This window comes from Ursus americanus, chromosome 21, assembly GCF_024610735.1.
Source record: "Ursus americanus isolate L20-20 chromosome 21, mUrsAme1.1.p, whole genome shotgun sequence".
NCBI classification, from domain to species: domain Eukaryota; kingdom Metazoa; phylum Chordata; class Mammalia; order Carnivora; family Ursidae; genus Ursus; species Ursus americanus.
The window spans coordinates 21,939,855-21,955,613 of NC_142147.1; the positions used below are offsets into that span (position 1 = coordinate 21,939,855).

A 15,759-nucleotide genomic window follows, 5' to 3' on the forward strand; every position below is an offset into this window, starting at 1 on the left:
CAGAGATTTACAGACTAGCATTTCTCAGCGTCTGTGTATGTGACAAGCAGCCATGGGTTCAAGTCTGGGTCCACCACACACTAGTTATGGCTGGGTGAGACAGGCCTCATACTTATCAGAAAGAGGAATACCTTAATTCTTGATATAATTTTTAAAAATCATAAATTGGGTTTTCCATTGCTTATGTTTCCAAGATGTCCCTTCATTTCTCACCTAAAGCTTTTCATTTAATACTGCTTTTTCAATGAAACAAAGGTTTAGAAATGACAGATTCTTATCTTGTTCTATCATTAGACCTGAAGTCAGAAGACCTCGATTTGAACCCATAGGGAAGTCATAATCTCCAATGAAAACAAGGAGTTAGACTAGATAATTTTTAAGTCTCCCTCCCGCTTGTGAGACACTGAAAGTCCAATCTATATTTGTGTTCGATCTATCATTTCAACACTCACCATGCTGAATTCAAACAAAACTCAATTGTAGAAAAATTACTAAGCATGTTCACTCACGATTATCAGCAATACATGCATCCACTGTCTTTGTCACCACCACTGCAAGCTTAGCACTGGAAAGAGTCTTGTGTGAATCTGACTCCAGTTGCACAAGAACTTGAGACAATACATCCAGTCCACCCACAGATATAAAGTATTTCTGAACATATGCTTAAGGAATAAAGTAGCAAAACTATTAATACCTCAAAGAAGACAAGTGTATGGTTCCACTCAATTAATTTGCACTAAATATGACATTAACATGACTTTTTCAAATACTAAAAATTCCAAAATTAAAGAATGAAAAATCCAATCTTTACCTGTGCATATACACAATCATAAAATGGATCATTTAGGCAAGAAACGAACTTTTACATAGAACAACTACATATACACAGTGTCCCCTGTGTGTTAGGTATGCTTTTTGTTTCACTTAGCAAGAACTGGTATATTTTGAAAGAATGACATTAGTAAACTCGAAGTCCTTCAATAGAGCTATGAAGAATAGATTCATTCATTTAGCTTGGTATTGCAATTAGCAAGCTGCCTATTTTCTGAATTCCAACATAACTCATTCCTTAGATTGCTTGAATCTACAAAGGGCAAAGAAATTATTCCAAAGGAACACATATTTTTTCCATCTTATTTAAGCCTAATTCTTTTACTTCTTAGAACATAAAATTATATTATCGAGAGTCATAACAACTATTCCAAGCAAAGACTCAGTGAAAAATACATTAAAAAAAAAAGTTTGAACTGTCTTGTTCTGCTGTTAAAAATGATTCTGATAGGAAAGTACCCACGGGTCTGTGCATTCAATAGTTTTCACAGCCCCTATACAACCAGTGGGTTTACAAGCAAATGGATACACGGGTTAGTGATTATAATTCTGCCACAAATCTTCTTCCCAGTCTACCTTAGTATCACAAACTGAGCCAAGATGATTTTTTTTTAAGGATTTTATTTATTTGAGACAGAGCAAGAGAAAGAGCACAAGTAGGATGAGGGGCAGAGGGGCAGAGGGAGAAACAGGCTCTCCGCTGAGCAGGGAGCCCGATGCGGGACTTGATCCAGGGAATCTGGGATCATGACTTGAGCCAAAGGCAGGCACTTAACCAAGTGAGCCATCCAGGCACCCTGAGCCAAGGTGATTTAAATGAAAAAAAAATTACTTTTTATGTTGTTTGATAACACACAAAGATCTTAATCTAAAAAAAAAAACCATCAAGTTCAGGGACACATGGGTGGTGCAGTAGGTTAAGCCTCTGACTACTGGTTTTAGCTCAGGAGTGATCTCAGGGCTGTGAGATTGAGCCCTGTGTTGGGCTCTAGGCTCAGTGCAGAGTCTGCTTGGGATTCTCTCTCCTCCCCCTCTGCCCTTCCTGCTCGTACTCTCTCTCAAATAAATAAATAAATATTTAAAAAATATGTATTAAAAAAAATCAGGTTCAGAATTTTCTACATCTGGGAAAGAAACTGTTAGGAAATGTTACTGAAGGATAAGCAAACATTTTCAGTATTATGGAGACTCCAAAACAGGTTTCTTTTCTGCATTTTCATTAAAAAAAAAAAATTCTTGAAAAAAGAAGTATTTTTAAATGCTTAGATAAAAATGGCACTGTGTTACTACATTTTCTAGTAATAGCCTATGTAACAAAAATTCAGGCTTATAAGCATAAGAACATCTGAGTCTACACTTGTAAACTGAATATTTCAAATTTTATCTAATCTATATTTCATACCAGTTTGCTAAGTGTAATGAGGTCCTAAAATTATTACTATTTCAAGATGACTTTTAGAGAAAAAGGAAATGTCAAAACATCATGGAAAGAGAATCCAATTTTTAGAATTACAGAGGTAATTTCCTCCGCATGTGAAACATGACTATTTGCTTTAAATCTGTGAATATAAGTACACACCAACAATGTGTGAGAAAGTTCTAGTTGTTCCACATCTTCATCAACATTTAATATTACTAGCCTTTCTGTTTTTAGGCATGACGTGAGTGTGTAGTGGTATCCCTGGGGTTTTAGTTTGGATTTCTCTGATGACTAATGATTTTGAGCATCTTTTCAAAAATTTTTTCATTGCTTAGTTACAATTTAATATTCATATCTTCTTTGGTGAAGTTATTTGTCCAAATTTTGCCCATTTTTTAAATCATTAGGTTGTTTTATGTCCTACCGATTTATAGGAGTTCTCTATATATTTTGGGTACAAGTTCTTTAACAGATGTACATTTCACAAAAATTTTCTCCTGGTCTATGGCTTCCCTTTTCATTTTAACATGGTCTTTTGAAGAGTTAAAGCTTTCAATTTCACGGACGTCCAAATTCTCATTTTTTCCTTAGTGGCTCATACTTTTTGTGTCCTAAGAAATCTTTGTCTTCTCCCAAGTTATGAATATTTGTTCCTATGTTTTTGTCTAGAAGTTTCACAGTTTTAGTTCTTACACTTAGGTCTGTGGATCATTTCAGGTTAATTTTTGTAAACAGTATAAAATTGGGTTGAAATTCATTATTATGTGTATAGATATCCACTCTTTCCAGCACCATTTGTTGAAAAGACAAATTACCACATGGAATTATTATGGCACCTTTTCAGAAAATCAATGACTATATATGTGTGGGTCTATTTCTTGGTTCTGTATTTTGTTCCATTGATCTAATATGTCTACACTTAAACCAATGCCCCACTTTCTTCATTACTGTATGATAAGTACTGAAATCAAGTAATATAAATCCCATAATTTTGACCTTTTTCAAAACAGTTTTGACTATCCTGCCCCTTTGCATTTCCATGTAAATTTAGAATCACCTTGTCAATTTCTATAGCAATGCCTGCTAGTATTTTGATGGGGAATGCCTTGAATCAAAAGATGAATTTGAGAAGTGACATTCTAATAATACTGAGTCTTACAATCCATAAGTATAATTTATCTTTCATTAATTTAGGTTTTCTTTATCTCAGCAATGTTTCATAGTTTTCAGCATACAGACATTGCACATATTTCATGAAATATATCCCTAAGAAGTTTTTTGATATGATTGTAAACAATAGTGTAAGTTCCTGATTGCTTGTTGCTACTACACAGAAATACAGTTGATTTCTGTATATGACTCTGTATCCTGTAACCTTGCTAAAATCATTTATTCGCTCCTGTAGTTTTATTGTAGATTCTTCAATCACGTCACATATTAATAAATACTGTATTTTCTTTTTCCTTTTTCAATCTCTATGCCTTTTATTTTCTTGACTTATTTCACTGGCTTGAAGGCCCAGTAAAATTTAAAGCAGTGTGAGTGGCCATCCTTGTTTTTTTTCAATCTTGGGGTTGGTGGGGGGGCACATTAAGTCATTCACCATTAAATATGTTAGCTGTGTTTTGTAGAGGCCCTCTATCGCATTGAGAAGTTCTATCTACTTCTAGTTTACCAAAAGCTTTTGTCACAAATATATGTTGAACTATGTGAAAAGCTTTCCTTGCATCCTTTTAGAGTATTGTATAGTTTTTCTTTTCTGTCATAGCCTGTAAATATGGTGAATTTTCCAATGTACAACCAATTCTAAATTCCTAGGATAAATGTCACTTGGTCATAATATATTATCCTTTCTGTATATTGCTGGATTTGATTTGCTAATATTTTTTTAAATTTTAATTATATATATATTTTGAAATTTCTTTAAGTAAGCTCTGTACTCAATGTGGGGCTTGAACTCATGACCCCAAGATCAAGAGCCACATGCTCCACAGACTGAGCCATCCAGGCCCCTGATTTGTTAATGTCTTGCTAAGGATGTTTGCATCTATATTCATAAAGGATATTCTTTTTAAAGATTTTATTTATTTATTTGACAGAGAGAGAGACAGCCAGTGAGAGAGGGAACACGAGCAGGGAGAGTGGGAGAGGAAGAAGCAGGCTTCCCAGCAGAGAAGGGAGCCCGATGTGGGGCTCGATCCCAGGACCCTGGGATCATGCCCTGAGCCAAAGGCAGACGCTTAACGACTGAGCCACCCAGGCGCCCCTATATTCATAAAGGATATTGACCTATAGTATTCTTGTGAGGTCTTTTTCAAGTTTTAGTATGGGAATAATGCTGACCTAAAATGTGTGGGGAAAGGGGTGCTTGGCTGGCTCAGTCAGTAGAGCATGCAACTCTTGATCTTGAGTCATGAGTTCGAGCCCCATATCGGGCATGGAAATAACTAAACTAAACTAAAAATATCAAAATGTGTTGGAAAGTGTCTTTCACTTCCATTTCCTGATAATTTATGTAGAATTTATTTTCCCTAAATGTTTGGCATAATTCACCAGTGAAGCCATCAGGGCCTGGAAATTCCTGTTTTAGGTTTGAACTACAAATTCAATTTCTTTAATACATATAATAATATTCAGGTTATCTATTTCTTCTGAATGAACTTTGGTGGTTGATGTGTTTCAAAGAATTTATCCAATTCGTGTAAGTTGTCAAATTTAGTGGCATAAAGTTGTTTAGATTATTTCTTTATTATCCTTTTAAGATCTGTGAAGATCTAGACTGGTATCACTTCTTATTCCTGATATTAGTAATTTGGGTCCTCTCTTTTTATTTTGTGGTTAGTTTGGCTAAAGGACCCATTTCACTGATTTTTTTAGAGAACTAGCTCTGGCTTCATTGATTTTTCCCTATTCTGGTATTTTTCTATTGCATTGATTTCTGATCTTCTCTTCATTTATTTCCTTCTTTACTCTGAGTTTAACTTGATTTATTTTCTAGTTTCTTAGGTGGAAACTAATATAATTGACTTGAGAGCTTTCTTCTTTCCTTATACAAGCTGTAGTGCTATAAATTTCCCTCCAAACACTGCTTTTGCAGCAACCCAGCTTTTATATTTTTATTCATTCATTCATTCATTTATTTTTAGCAACCCAGTCTTTTAATGTTGTATTTCATTATCATGCAGTTAAAAACATTTCTAATTTCTTCATGACTTATTCTTTCACTCATGGATTTGTAGGGGGGTTTTTTAGTCTATTTTTTAGCACTGAGTTGTTTAATTTTCAGATATTTGGGACTTTTCTACATGTTTTATTTTTATTCATTTCTAATTTAATTATATGTGATCTGAGAATATACTCCGTGGGGTTTCAGTTTTGCTATCTAGTTGCTCTTTTTCGTGATTGTATCCAAGGAGATTCAAAACTATGCTGCTACCTCCAACCTCCCAATTATCTACCTAACAATGTCTACTTTCAAGATTTTCCTATCTGTAATAGTCTAAATGCAACCAAAATGACCCAACGTACTGTAATAAAATGATCCCATTAATTCATTAATTCAATAATAAACTCAATAGGTTTTTGTTATGCTTTGAACTATGTTTCTTCAAGTAAAACTAGAGAATAATGAATACTTACTGTTATTTGCAAGAGTGAGTCCAATAAATGAGCAAACAGGGCGAATTATCTCAGGTTTGATACAATTTATTAGCCAGTCATTAGCATGTGGGAAAAGTGAACAGCAAAGCATTTGATTTTTATCTGAAAGGAGACAAAGTCAATCATGTTTTAATATATTTGGAAAATATCAGTTCATTTGTTTTTATTTTATTTTTATATTTACATATTTTAGATAATTACCATTTTGAGGATTGTTGACACAGACACACAAAGTACTACACACTGAAGACCATAACTGATAGCTTTGGAATGCATTTTTATCCGACAAATCCAACTCATATTTTGAAAGAACTGTCCTATTTGGTTAAAAAAAAAGGAGGAAGCAAATTAAAATAAATGTGTTAAAGTCTTAATAACAACAAAAATTTATATTTTCTTACCTGAACAACTGTGTCAGAACTGTAATACAACCTGTTTCTCTTACAAGTGTTTGTCCAGTCCCTTAAAAAAACAGACATATAATACACAAATATGACTTTTGTTTATAAATAATTTTGCAGAAATGAAAAACATTTAAGTAGTATTTTTAATAAATAACTTTTAATCACTTTGAAGTATTACAAAATATAACACAGAATTACAAGAGAAAAATCTGTAATCAGGGTTATACATTACCCATGCTCAGAGAATGACAGCATTCAAATTTCCTCCAAAAATGAAACAAAATTTTAGCTAAGAGCTACATGAAATTTAAGGCCTTTGTTAGCTGATAAAATAAACAATGTAACTAAATGGCTAATTCAGTGGAAAATCAAACTAATCATCAAATGCCTCTTTTGCTTTTAAAGCTGCTCCTTTTCAATGTTAAATAACACAAATCTCTTTACTACTTCTTAAAATTAATAAATATCTAACAGTTAAGTGTATGTGATTCTCTTTTCTTTAAAGCTAGTAGTTCTCAGAAGTTAGTAAGATTTTTAAAAAGACACTGATACAGGGGCGCCTGGGTGGCTCAGTTGGTTAAGCGTCTGACTCTTGATCTCAGCTCAGGTCTTAATCTCAGGGTTGTGAGTTCAAGCCCTGCATTGAGACCAGGCGTAGAGCCTACTTGAAAAGAAAAAAAAAAAAAAGACATTGATATAAAGACTAGAGTAAAAGGGACAAAGACTATTTCAATTCATTATTTTTTTTTAAATGTTTCTACACCATAAAAGAATGTACTTACTATTATTTGAAACTAGAACCAAAATAACATAGACAGACATTCTTTTCAAATTTGTGTTTGAATCATCATTAGATAAGAACCAAGTTAAGTCTTCAAACAATTCTGAAGTGCACAAAGTCTGCTGACAGTAAACTGAAAAACAAAAATATAATTTCAATTTCTATGTATTAGCATAACTTTTAAAATATGCTGAACAAAATATAAAGTTGCCAAACAGATGGTTCTCAATCAGATCTTATTTCGTTGACATTTATTAGTCATGCAACAAAATTTCTGACAAATTGATATGTGCTTACTCAATTAGCAGACCAAAAAAGCAGTACCTTAATCAGAAGTACTTGACTGAGGTTCCAAAACATGTACATAATCTCCTAGAATTTCTAATAAAAACCTAACTAGGGATACCTGGGTGGCTCGGTCAGTTAAGCATCTGATTTGGGCTCAGGTCATGACCCTGGGATCCTGGGATCAAATCCCACATTGGGCTCCTTGCTCAGTGGGGAGCCTGCTTCTCCCTCTGCCTGCCACTCCCCCTGCTTCTGCTTGCTCACTCTCTCTGGCAAATAAATAAAATCTAAAAAAAACAAAAAAACAAAACCCCAAACCTAAATGAACAAAAAAGTAAAATATGAAAAAAAATTTCAGAGGATGGGTAAGTAACAAAACATAGCAAGAGAAAAATTTTTTTAAAAATTCAGAAACCTGCTTTAGAAGATAGACAAAGGATACTTGTGTTATTTTTTAAGAACTTTCTGGAAATAAAAATATCTTTTCAAAAAGCAAAAATGATACCTGACAGTAGGGTTGTGTGTGTGTATGTGTGTGAGATAATAATATAATAAACAGTTTTTTAAAAATAATTTGAGAGGGCACCTGGCTGGCTCAGTCCGAAGAGCATGTAACTCTTGATCTTAGGGGTGATGAGTTTGAGCCCTACATTGGGTGTAGAGATTACTAAAAAAAATATAAACTTAAAAAAATAAAATCTTTAAAAAAATAATAATTTGAACACAGAGATATAATTTGTATTTTATCCAGTATTTAGAACCAGCTATTAGATTTTCTCTCAAAGGCAAGGACAGCGTATCATTTATCAGAATGATTAGCACACAGCTTGCTTCCTACCAAATGATGAAGAAATATTTATGGATGAAAATTTAAGGGGCATCTGAGTGGTTAAGCATTTGCCTCTTGATCTCAGCTCAGGTCTTGAACTCAGAGTCATGAGTTCAAGCCCCACATTAAAAAAAAAAAAGAATGAAAATTTAAGAATAGAAAGTTGTTTGACAAACCAATACTTTAGATTCAACTTTATTTTGGGTATACTATAGGAAAATGTTTTCCTGTACATGAATTTCTATACCCAGAGTATATTTATCCATATACAAGATGTTGTAAGTTATCTTCGTCTTTTGATTCAAGTACCTAGATATACAGAGAATGAACTTAATAGAAAAACCAGAGCTAGACCCAACATATATGGATACTGATGAAGTACTAATAGCATATCAAATCAACGTGAAAAAGATCTTTTTAATAACAAGCGTTAGAATAGCTGGATTACCATATAAAAAAGATGAAACTGGAGCATGCATCATGCCATACCCCAGGATAATTCAAAAAGGAAAATGTAAATATAGTAAAAAATAAAACCATACTAGTACCAAAAGTCAATGTGGGTGGATTCCCCTAGAATCTTACAGTATGGAAAACTTTCCTATGACTAAAAATCCAGAAGCAAAAAGGGGAAAGAATGATGAATTTTTGTAAAAATAAAAAACTTTTGCATGACCAAAAAAAAAAGTACAGTAGAAGACAAAGAAAAAAATGTTTCCGACTAACAGCAAGAAAAACTGTGAAAGATTTTGACACGATTACTGAATGTCCCATCTAGCACACCCTTCTAGATTATCTGTGTCTTTACTATCTTTGGGCTACTTTACATCTCTGTAAATTGTAGAAAACTGATAGCAATCCAAGTCATCCTTTTAAAAAATTTTTATTTATTTATTTATTTAGAGAAACGCGAGCACACGAACACTCATGCATGAGCAGGAGGGGCAGAGGAAGAGGGAGAGAGAATCTCACATAGGGCTCAATCTCACAACCCTGAGATCACAACCTGAGCCAAAACCAAGAGTCAGACACTTAACCAACTGCACCACCCAGGTGCCCCAGGTTATTCTTGATCATAGAAATACAAAACATTTTGGCCAGTAGAATGCAACTGACTGTTGCCCCACAGATACTGACCAGTTATATGCCTACTTATAAATCCATTTCAACATTCTCTAATGCCTATGCTTTTTTTTTATCATTGCCTTTGAAACAGTTGTCATATTTTACTAGTTCCTTCATTAGTTAATAATTGGCATGCACGAATTTAAATAAATAAATAAAATACCTGGATAAAACTATCCAGACATGTAAAAATGGAACTTAAATCTAAAATCACTTTTTAGTAGTTTGTTAAAATATAGCACAATGCCTGAAGGATAATGAAAAAAAAGTTTTCATATTTTACCATTTTGTTCTGCAACAGCTCCTAATGTGTATAAGGCTGCTTCTTTTACCATGCTATGTTCACTTGCCTTTGCAAGATTTTTTACAAACATCAAACCACCAATTTCCCGAAAATAAACACCTGCATTACCTATAGGGTGTGCAGACAAAACAAAACATAAATGGTATTATGAATCTTGTAAGGAGAAAATAAATCACATGAACATAGTAACAAAGCATGCAGAGTAACTGACTCAAAGAGAAAGAACTATGCATATTTCATATACCACAATACTAAAGAACAAGAATCACAGATAAAAATTCACTATCATGTCTTACTGTTTTGTTGACAAATTGAATGAATAGTGACCAAAGCTTCCTTTTGTGAGAAAGGGTTGTCCATTTGATACTTCAGGCACTCCAATAGTAAGTTTAGGTCAGTCTTCATTTCTGAAGAAAAAAAATTTCATTTTTTTTTAAACCAAATGTTTCCTTTCAAAAACTAACCTTTTTTTTTTTTTAATTTTTTTTTATTATATTATGTTAGTCACCATACAGTACGTCCCCGGTTTCCGATGTAAAGTTCGATGATTCATTAGTTGTGTATAACACCCAGTACACCATGCAATACGTGCCCTCCTTACTACCCATCACCAGTCTATCCCATTCCCCCACCCCCCTCCCCTCTGAGGCCCTCAGTTTGTTTCTCAGAGTCCATAGTCTCTCATATTTCATTCCCCCTTCTGATTACCCCCCTTTCTTTATCCCTTTCTTCCCTTACCGATCTTCCTAGTTCTTATGTTCCATAGGTGAGAGAAACCATATGATAATTGTCTTTCTCTGCTTGACTTATTTCACTTAGCATTATCTCCTCCAGTGCCGTCCATGTTGCAGCAAATGAAAAACTAACCATTTAAATTTCACTTTCTAAATATATCTTTGTAATGTTCATTTTAAAAATAATAAGTATATATTCCTTTTTTAATCAAACAGTAAAGCTATATAAAAGATATTCCTTAAATAAAAGAACTTGAAATGAACTTCTTATAACTGTTAGATTTTCCCCTTGCATGAAACATAAGAAAATTCAAATATTAAGGGCGCCTGGGTGGCAGAGCGGTTAAGCGTCTGCCTTCGGCTCAGGGCGTGATCCCGGCGTTGTGGGATCAAGCCCCACATCAGGCTTCTCCAGTATGAGCCTGCTTCTTCCTCTCCCGCTCCCCCTGCTTGTGTTCCCTCTCTCGCTGGCTGTCTCTCTCTCTGTCAAATAAATAAATAAAATCTTAAAAAAAAAAAAAAAAGAAAATTCAAATATTATTTTCTTTAAATAAAGCTACCCTGGCTTAAACATCTGCCATTTAGAAATGAACTGAATGAAAATGAAAATACAACACATTATAACTTATAGGATGCTACCGAAACAGTTATTTGGGAGGAAATTTACAATACTAAATGCTTACATTATAAAAAAAAAGAAAGGTCTTGGGGCGCCTGGGTGGCTCAGTCGGTTAAGCATCTGCCTTCGGCTCAGATCATGATCCCAGGGTCCTGGGACTGAGTGCCACATCAGGCTCCCTGCTCAGTGGGGAGCCTGCTTCTTCCTCTCCCTATGCCGCTCCCCCCTGCTTGTGTTCTCTCTCTCTCTGTCTAATAAATAAATAAAATCTTAAAAAAAAAAAAAGGAAGAAGAAGAAAGGTCTCAAATTAATGACCTCAGCTTCCATCTTAAGAAACTATAAAAACAGGGGGTGTCTGGGTGGGTCAGTCATTAAGCATCTGCCTTCGGCTCAGGGCGTGATCCCAGAGTCCTGGGATCAAGCCCCACATCAGGCTCCTCTGCTGGGAGCCTGCTTCTTCCTCTCCCACCCCCCACCCCGCCTGTGTTCCGTCTCTTGCTGGCTGTGTCTCTGTCAAATAAATAAATAAAATCTCTAAAAAAAAAAAAAAAAAAAAGAAACTATGAAAACAGTAAATTAAACCCAAAGTAAGTAGAAAGAAGGAAATAAAGATCAAAGCTAAAAATCAATGAGATTGAAAGCAGAAAAACAACAGAACTGGTTCTTTGAGAAGATCAATAAAACTGAAAAACCTCTAGACAAACTGATGAGAAAAAGGTGCAAAGACACAAATTACAATACCAGAATGAGCTGGCATCATCATAGATTCTATTTACATTCAAAAGATAAATAATAGCTCTGCACAACTTCTTATCTATAGATTCAATGACTTAGGTAAAATGGACAAATTGCTTGAAAGACACAAATTAGGGGCATCTGGCTGGCTCAGTCAGTAAAGCATGCAACTCCTGATTTTGGGATTATAAATTGAGCCCCACGTTGGGTGTAGAGATTATTTAAAAAAAATAAAATCATTAAGAAAGACACAAACTGGGCACCTGGGAGACTCAGTTGGTTAAGCCTTGACCTTTGGCTCAGGTCATGATCCCAGGGTCCTAGGACTGAGCCCCAAGTGGGTCTCCCTGCTCAGCGGGGAGTCTGCTTCTCCTTCTGCCCTGCCCCTCCCCCTCTCCCTGCTCATGCGCATGCACGCTCTCTCAAATAAGTAAATAAAATATTTTAAAAAAGAAAGACACAAATTATCGAAACTCATGTAAGAAAAACACAGATAACCTAAATAGTCCTATATCTGTGAAAAAAATTGAAATCATACTTTAAAAACCTTTTGTAAAGAAAACTCCAGTTTCAGATAGCTTCATTTGTAAACTCTTCTAAACGTTTAAGGAAGAAGTAATACCAATTCTACACAAACTTTTCCAAAAGTTCAGAGTGAAGGAATACTTCCCAACTTACTCTATGAGGCCAGCATTACCCTAATACCAAAACCAAAGCCATCAGAAAGAAAAAAAAAGATAACTACAGACCAATATCCCTCATGAACATTCATGTAAAAAGTCTAAACAATTTTAGCAAACTGAATCTAAAAACATATTAAAATAACAATACAATATGACCAAATGGGTTTATCGTAAGAATCCAGGGTTGGCTTAAGATATGAAAAATCAGGGGCGCCTGGGTGGCTCAGTTGTTAAGCATCTGCCTCGGCTCAGGGCGTGATGCCAGGGTCCTGGGATCGAGCCCGCATCAGGCTCCTTGCTCCACCGGGAGCGCTGGGAGTCTGCTTCTTTCTCTCCCACTCCCCCTGCTTATGTTCCCTCTCTCACTGGCTCTCTCTCTCTCTGTCAAATAAATAAATAAAATCTTAAAAAAAAAAAAAAAAACCTCCTCAATCTAAAAAAGTATATCTACAAAAAAAAAAAGCCCTATAGTAAACGTAATACTTAACAGAGAAAGACTGAATTCTTTATCCCTGAGTCAGGAACAAGACAGAGATGTTTAACATTGTACTGGGGAGTCTAGCCAATGTCATTCTATTTAACATTCCATTTAACATTGTACTGGAGAGCTTAGCCAGTGCCATCAAATGAGAAAAAGAAACAAAAGACATTCAAATTAGGAAGAAGGTAGTAAAACTATCTGCCTTCATGTATAACATGACCTTCTATATAGATAATCTGATGGAATCAGATTACTGAGTATAGTAAGATTTCAGTATATCCATTTATCATACAGAAATCAATTATATTTCTGTATATGCCAGCAATAAGTAATTGAAAATTGAAACTGAAAAATAATGCCATTTATGGGGAGCCTGGGTGGCTCAGTCAGTTGAGCATCCAACTCTTGATCTCGGCTCAGGTCATGAACTCATAGTCATGAGTTAGAGCCTTGCACTGGGCTCTGCCCTGGGCATGGAGTCTACTTTAAAAACAACAACAACAATGCTGCTTATAATAGTATCAAAAATATGAAATACTTAGGGATAAATCTGACAAAAGATGTGAACAACATGTCTACTAAAACCTAAAAAATACTGCTGAGACATCTTAAAGAAGATTGAAATAAAGGGAGTAAAACACCTTTTTTATGGGTTGGAGGACTAAATATTGTTAAAATGTCGATTTCCTCAATTTGATCTATAAATTCAATGTAATCCCAACAGGCTTATTTTTTTACAAAGGCACAAAGGCAATGCAGAGGAGAAAGGATAGTCTTTCCAATAAATGGTACTGTAACAACTAGATTGCCACATTCAGAAACATAACAAACCAAACTTGAATCAAACCATATGCAAAAATTAACCCAAAAGGGATTACAGACATAATGTAAAAGCTGGAACTATAAAACTTTTAAAAGATAACACAGGAAAAAATCTTTGCCACCTTGGTTTAGATGCAAATTTCTTAGGCACAACGTAAATAACACAATCTGCAGAAAAATAATGAATATGCTGTATTTCATCAAAATTTAAAACTTCATTTTCTTTTTTTAAAGATTTTATTTATTTGAGAGAGACAGCAGAGGGCGAGGGAGAAGCAGGCTCCCCGCTCAGCAGGGAGCCTGACACAGGGCTCCATTCCAGGACCCTGAGATCATGACCGGAGCAAAGGCAGGCGGTTAACAGACTGAGCCAACCAAGTGCCCCTCAGCAGTTTCATAAATTCACCCAAAAGAAAAGCAGGTATGTGTCCATACAAAGACTTATACACAAATGTTCATGGTAACGTTATATGTAATAGCCAAAAACTGAAAACAACTGAAATGTCCAACAACAGATGAATGGATAAATTGTGGTATGACCATACACTATTGCTAAGTAAAGCAATAAAAAGGAGTTAACTATCGATATATGCAACAAAATGGAGGAATCTCAAAATAATTATACTGAAAGAAACCACAAAGGAAGAATATATACTATATTACTCCATGTATTGGGGAAAAAAAATGTAAACTTACCTATAGTAGCAGAAGGCAGATCAGTGGTTGCTTGGGGGAAAGGGGTCCAGGAAGAGGTATTGTAAGGGTGCACGAGGACGGATTCCCTATCCTGATTGTGCTACTGTTTGTGTGTGTGTGTGTGTGTGTGTATATGCATATATATGTAAACTTATGAAAATATAAACTTGAAATATTTACTTGCAACTAAAAATGAAAGGCAATCATTTTCCTATAACTCTTCACTACAACCTTTAAACGATTTATTCTCTTTGTTTTAAGGATTTAAATAAAATTGTATGCAGATTCTGACACAATGCTTGAATTAACATTTAAAGTTCTCAAAGATATAGGATGAAGAAAAAACATAAAAATATAGAGGAACACACTAAAAGAAACTTAGATCTATTGTCAACCAATATTTAATCTTCCTCTTAAAAGAAATTCAACTGACAATTTGGTTCAATAAAATTATTCATGACTCAACTTGTTAGTGAAAAACCATAGTACGAAGGTTATCACTAAATTATCTTGAAGCAACAGCAAACACTTATTGATCATATTCACATTAATAGAAACTGTGAGAAGGTTAGTGTGGCTCTATGGATAGCAATAAGCCACTCATCGTCAACAATAACCCAAAGAGGATTTTTGAATACGGCATGGTGATTTTCAACTCTAGGCACAACTGCAGAAAACAAGAAACTTCTTTATGTATTCCTCTATTCCCTCCTGTACTCCCCTCTCCCACTTTGATATTTTCTACTATAATCCCTCCCTTCCCAGACAAAGCACCTAATGACATCTACAACTCAGTTTTACCTTCTCCAGCCTATACAACCTTCAATACTTCCCGAAGAAAATAAAACAAAAACTCAAGTACATACAATATAAAAGCACAAATTATAAAAGAAAATTAGATAAATAAACTGGATTGAAAAATTGAAATTTTTTGAGCTTCAAAAGATAACAAGAATGTGAAAAGACAAAACACAGAAGGGAAGAATGTATCTACAAATCAGATATCAGATAAGAGGCTTGTGTTCAGAACATATAAAGAATTCTTAGAACTCAATAATAAAAAGCTAACCCAAGTAAAAAGCATAGAACAGACATTTCTCCAAAAAAGATATACAAATGGTCAATTAGTACATGAAAAGATGTTCAACATCATTAGTCATTAAGGAAATGCAAACCAAACTACAATTAAATAACATTTCACAGGGGTGCCTGTTGGTTAAGTGACTGCCTTCGGCTCAGGTCATGATCCTGGTGTCCCAGGATCCAGTCCCCCATCAGGCTCCCTGCTCAGCAGGGAGTCTGCTTCTTCCTCTGTCCCCCCCACCCCCCCATTCTCGTGCTCTCAA

General features: G+C 34.8%; 1 protein-coding gene across 3 annotated transcripts in view; it reads right to left on the reverse strand.

The window, feature by feature from the left end:
- Positions 1-15,759, reverse strand: part of TERB1 (telomere repeat binding bouquet formation protein 1) — a 47,763-nt gene that overhangs the window by 22,538 nt on the left and 9,466 nt on the right. For all 3 annotated transcript variants that reach the window (XM_087853348.1, XM_087853349.1, XM_045814976.2), the window contains 7 exons: positions 9,939-10,049; positions 9,622-9,750; positions 7,098-7,229; positions 6,313-6,373; positions 6,113-6,228; positions 5,891-6,013; positions 510-662 (listed from right to left, as the gene is read on the reverse strand). In XM_087853348.1, coding sequence (XP_087709474.1) covers positions 510-662; positions 5,891-6,013; positions 6,113-6,228; positions 6,313-6,373; positions 7,098-7,229; positions 9,622-9,750; positions 9,939-10,049 — 825 coding nt within the window. The remainder of the gene's footprint in view (positions 1-509; positions 663-5,890; positions 6,014-6,112; positions 6,229-6,312; positions 6,374-7,097; positions 7,230-9,621; positions 9,751-9,938; positions 10,050-15,759) is intronic.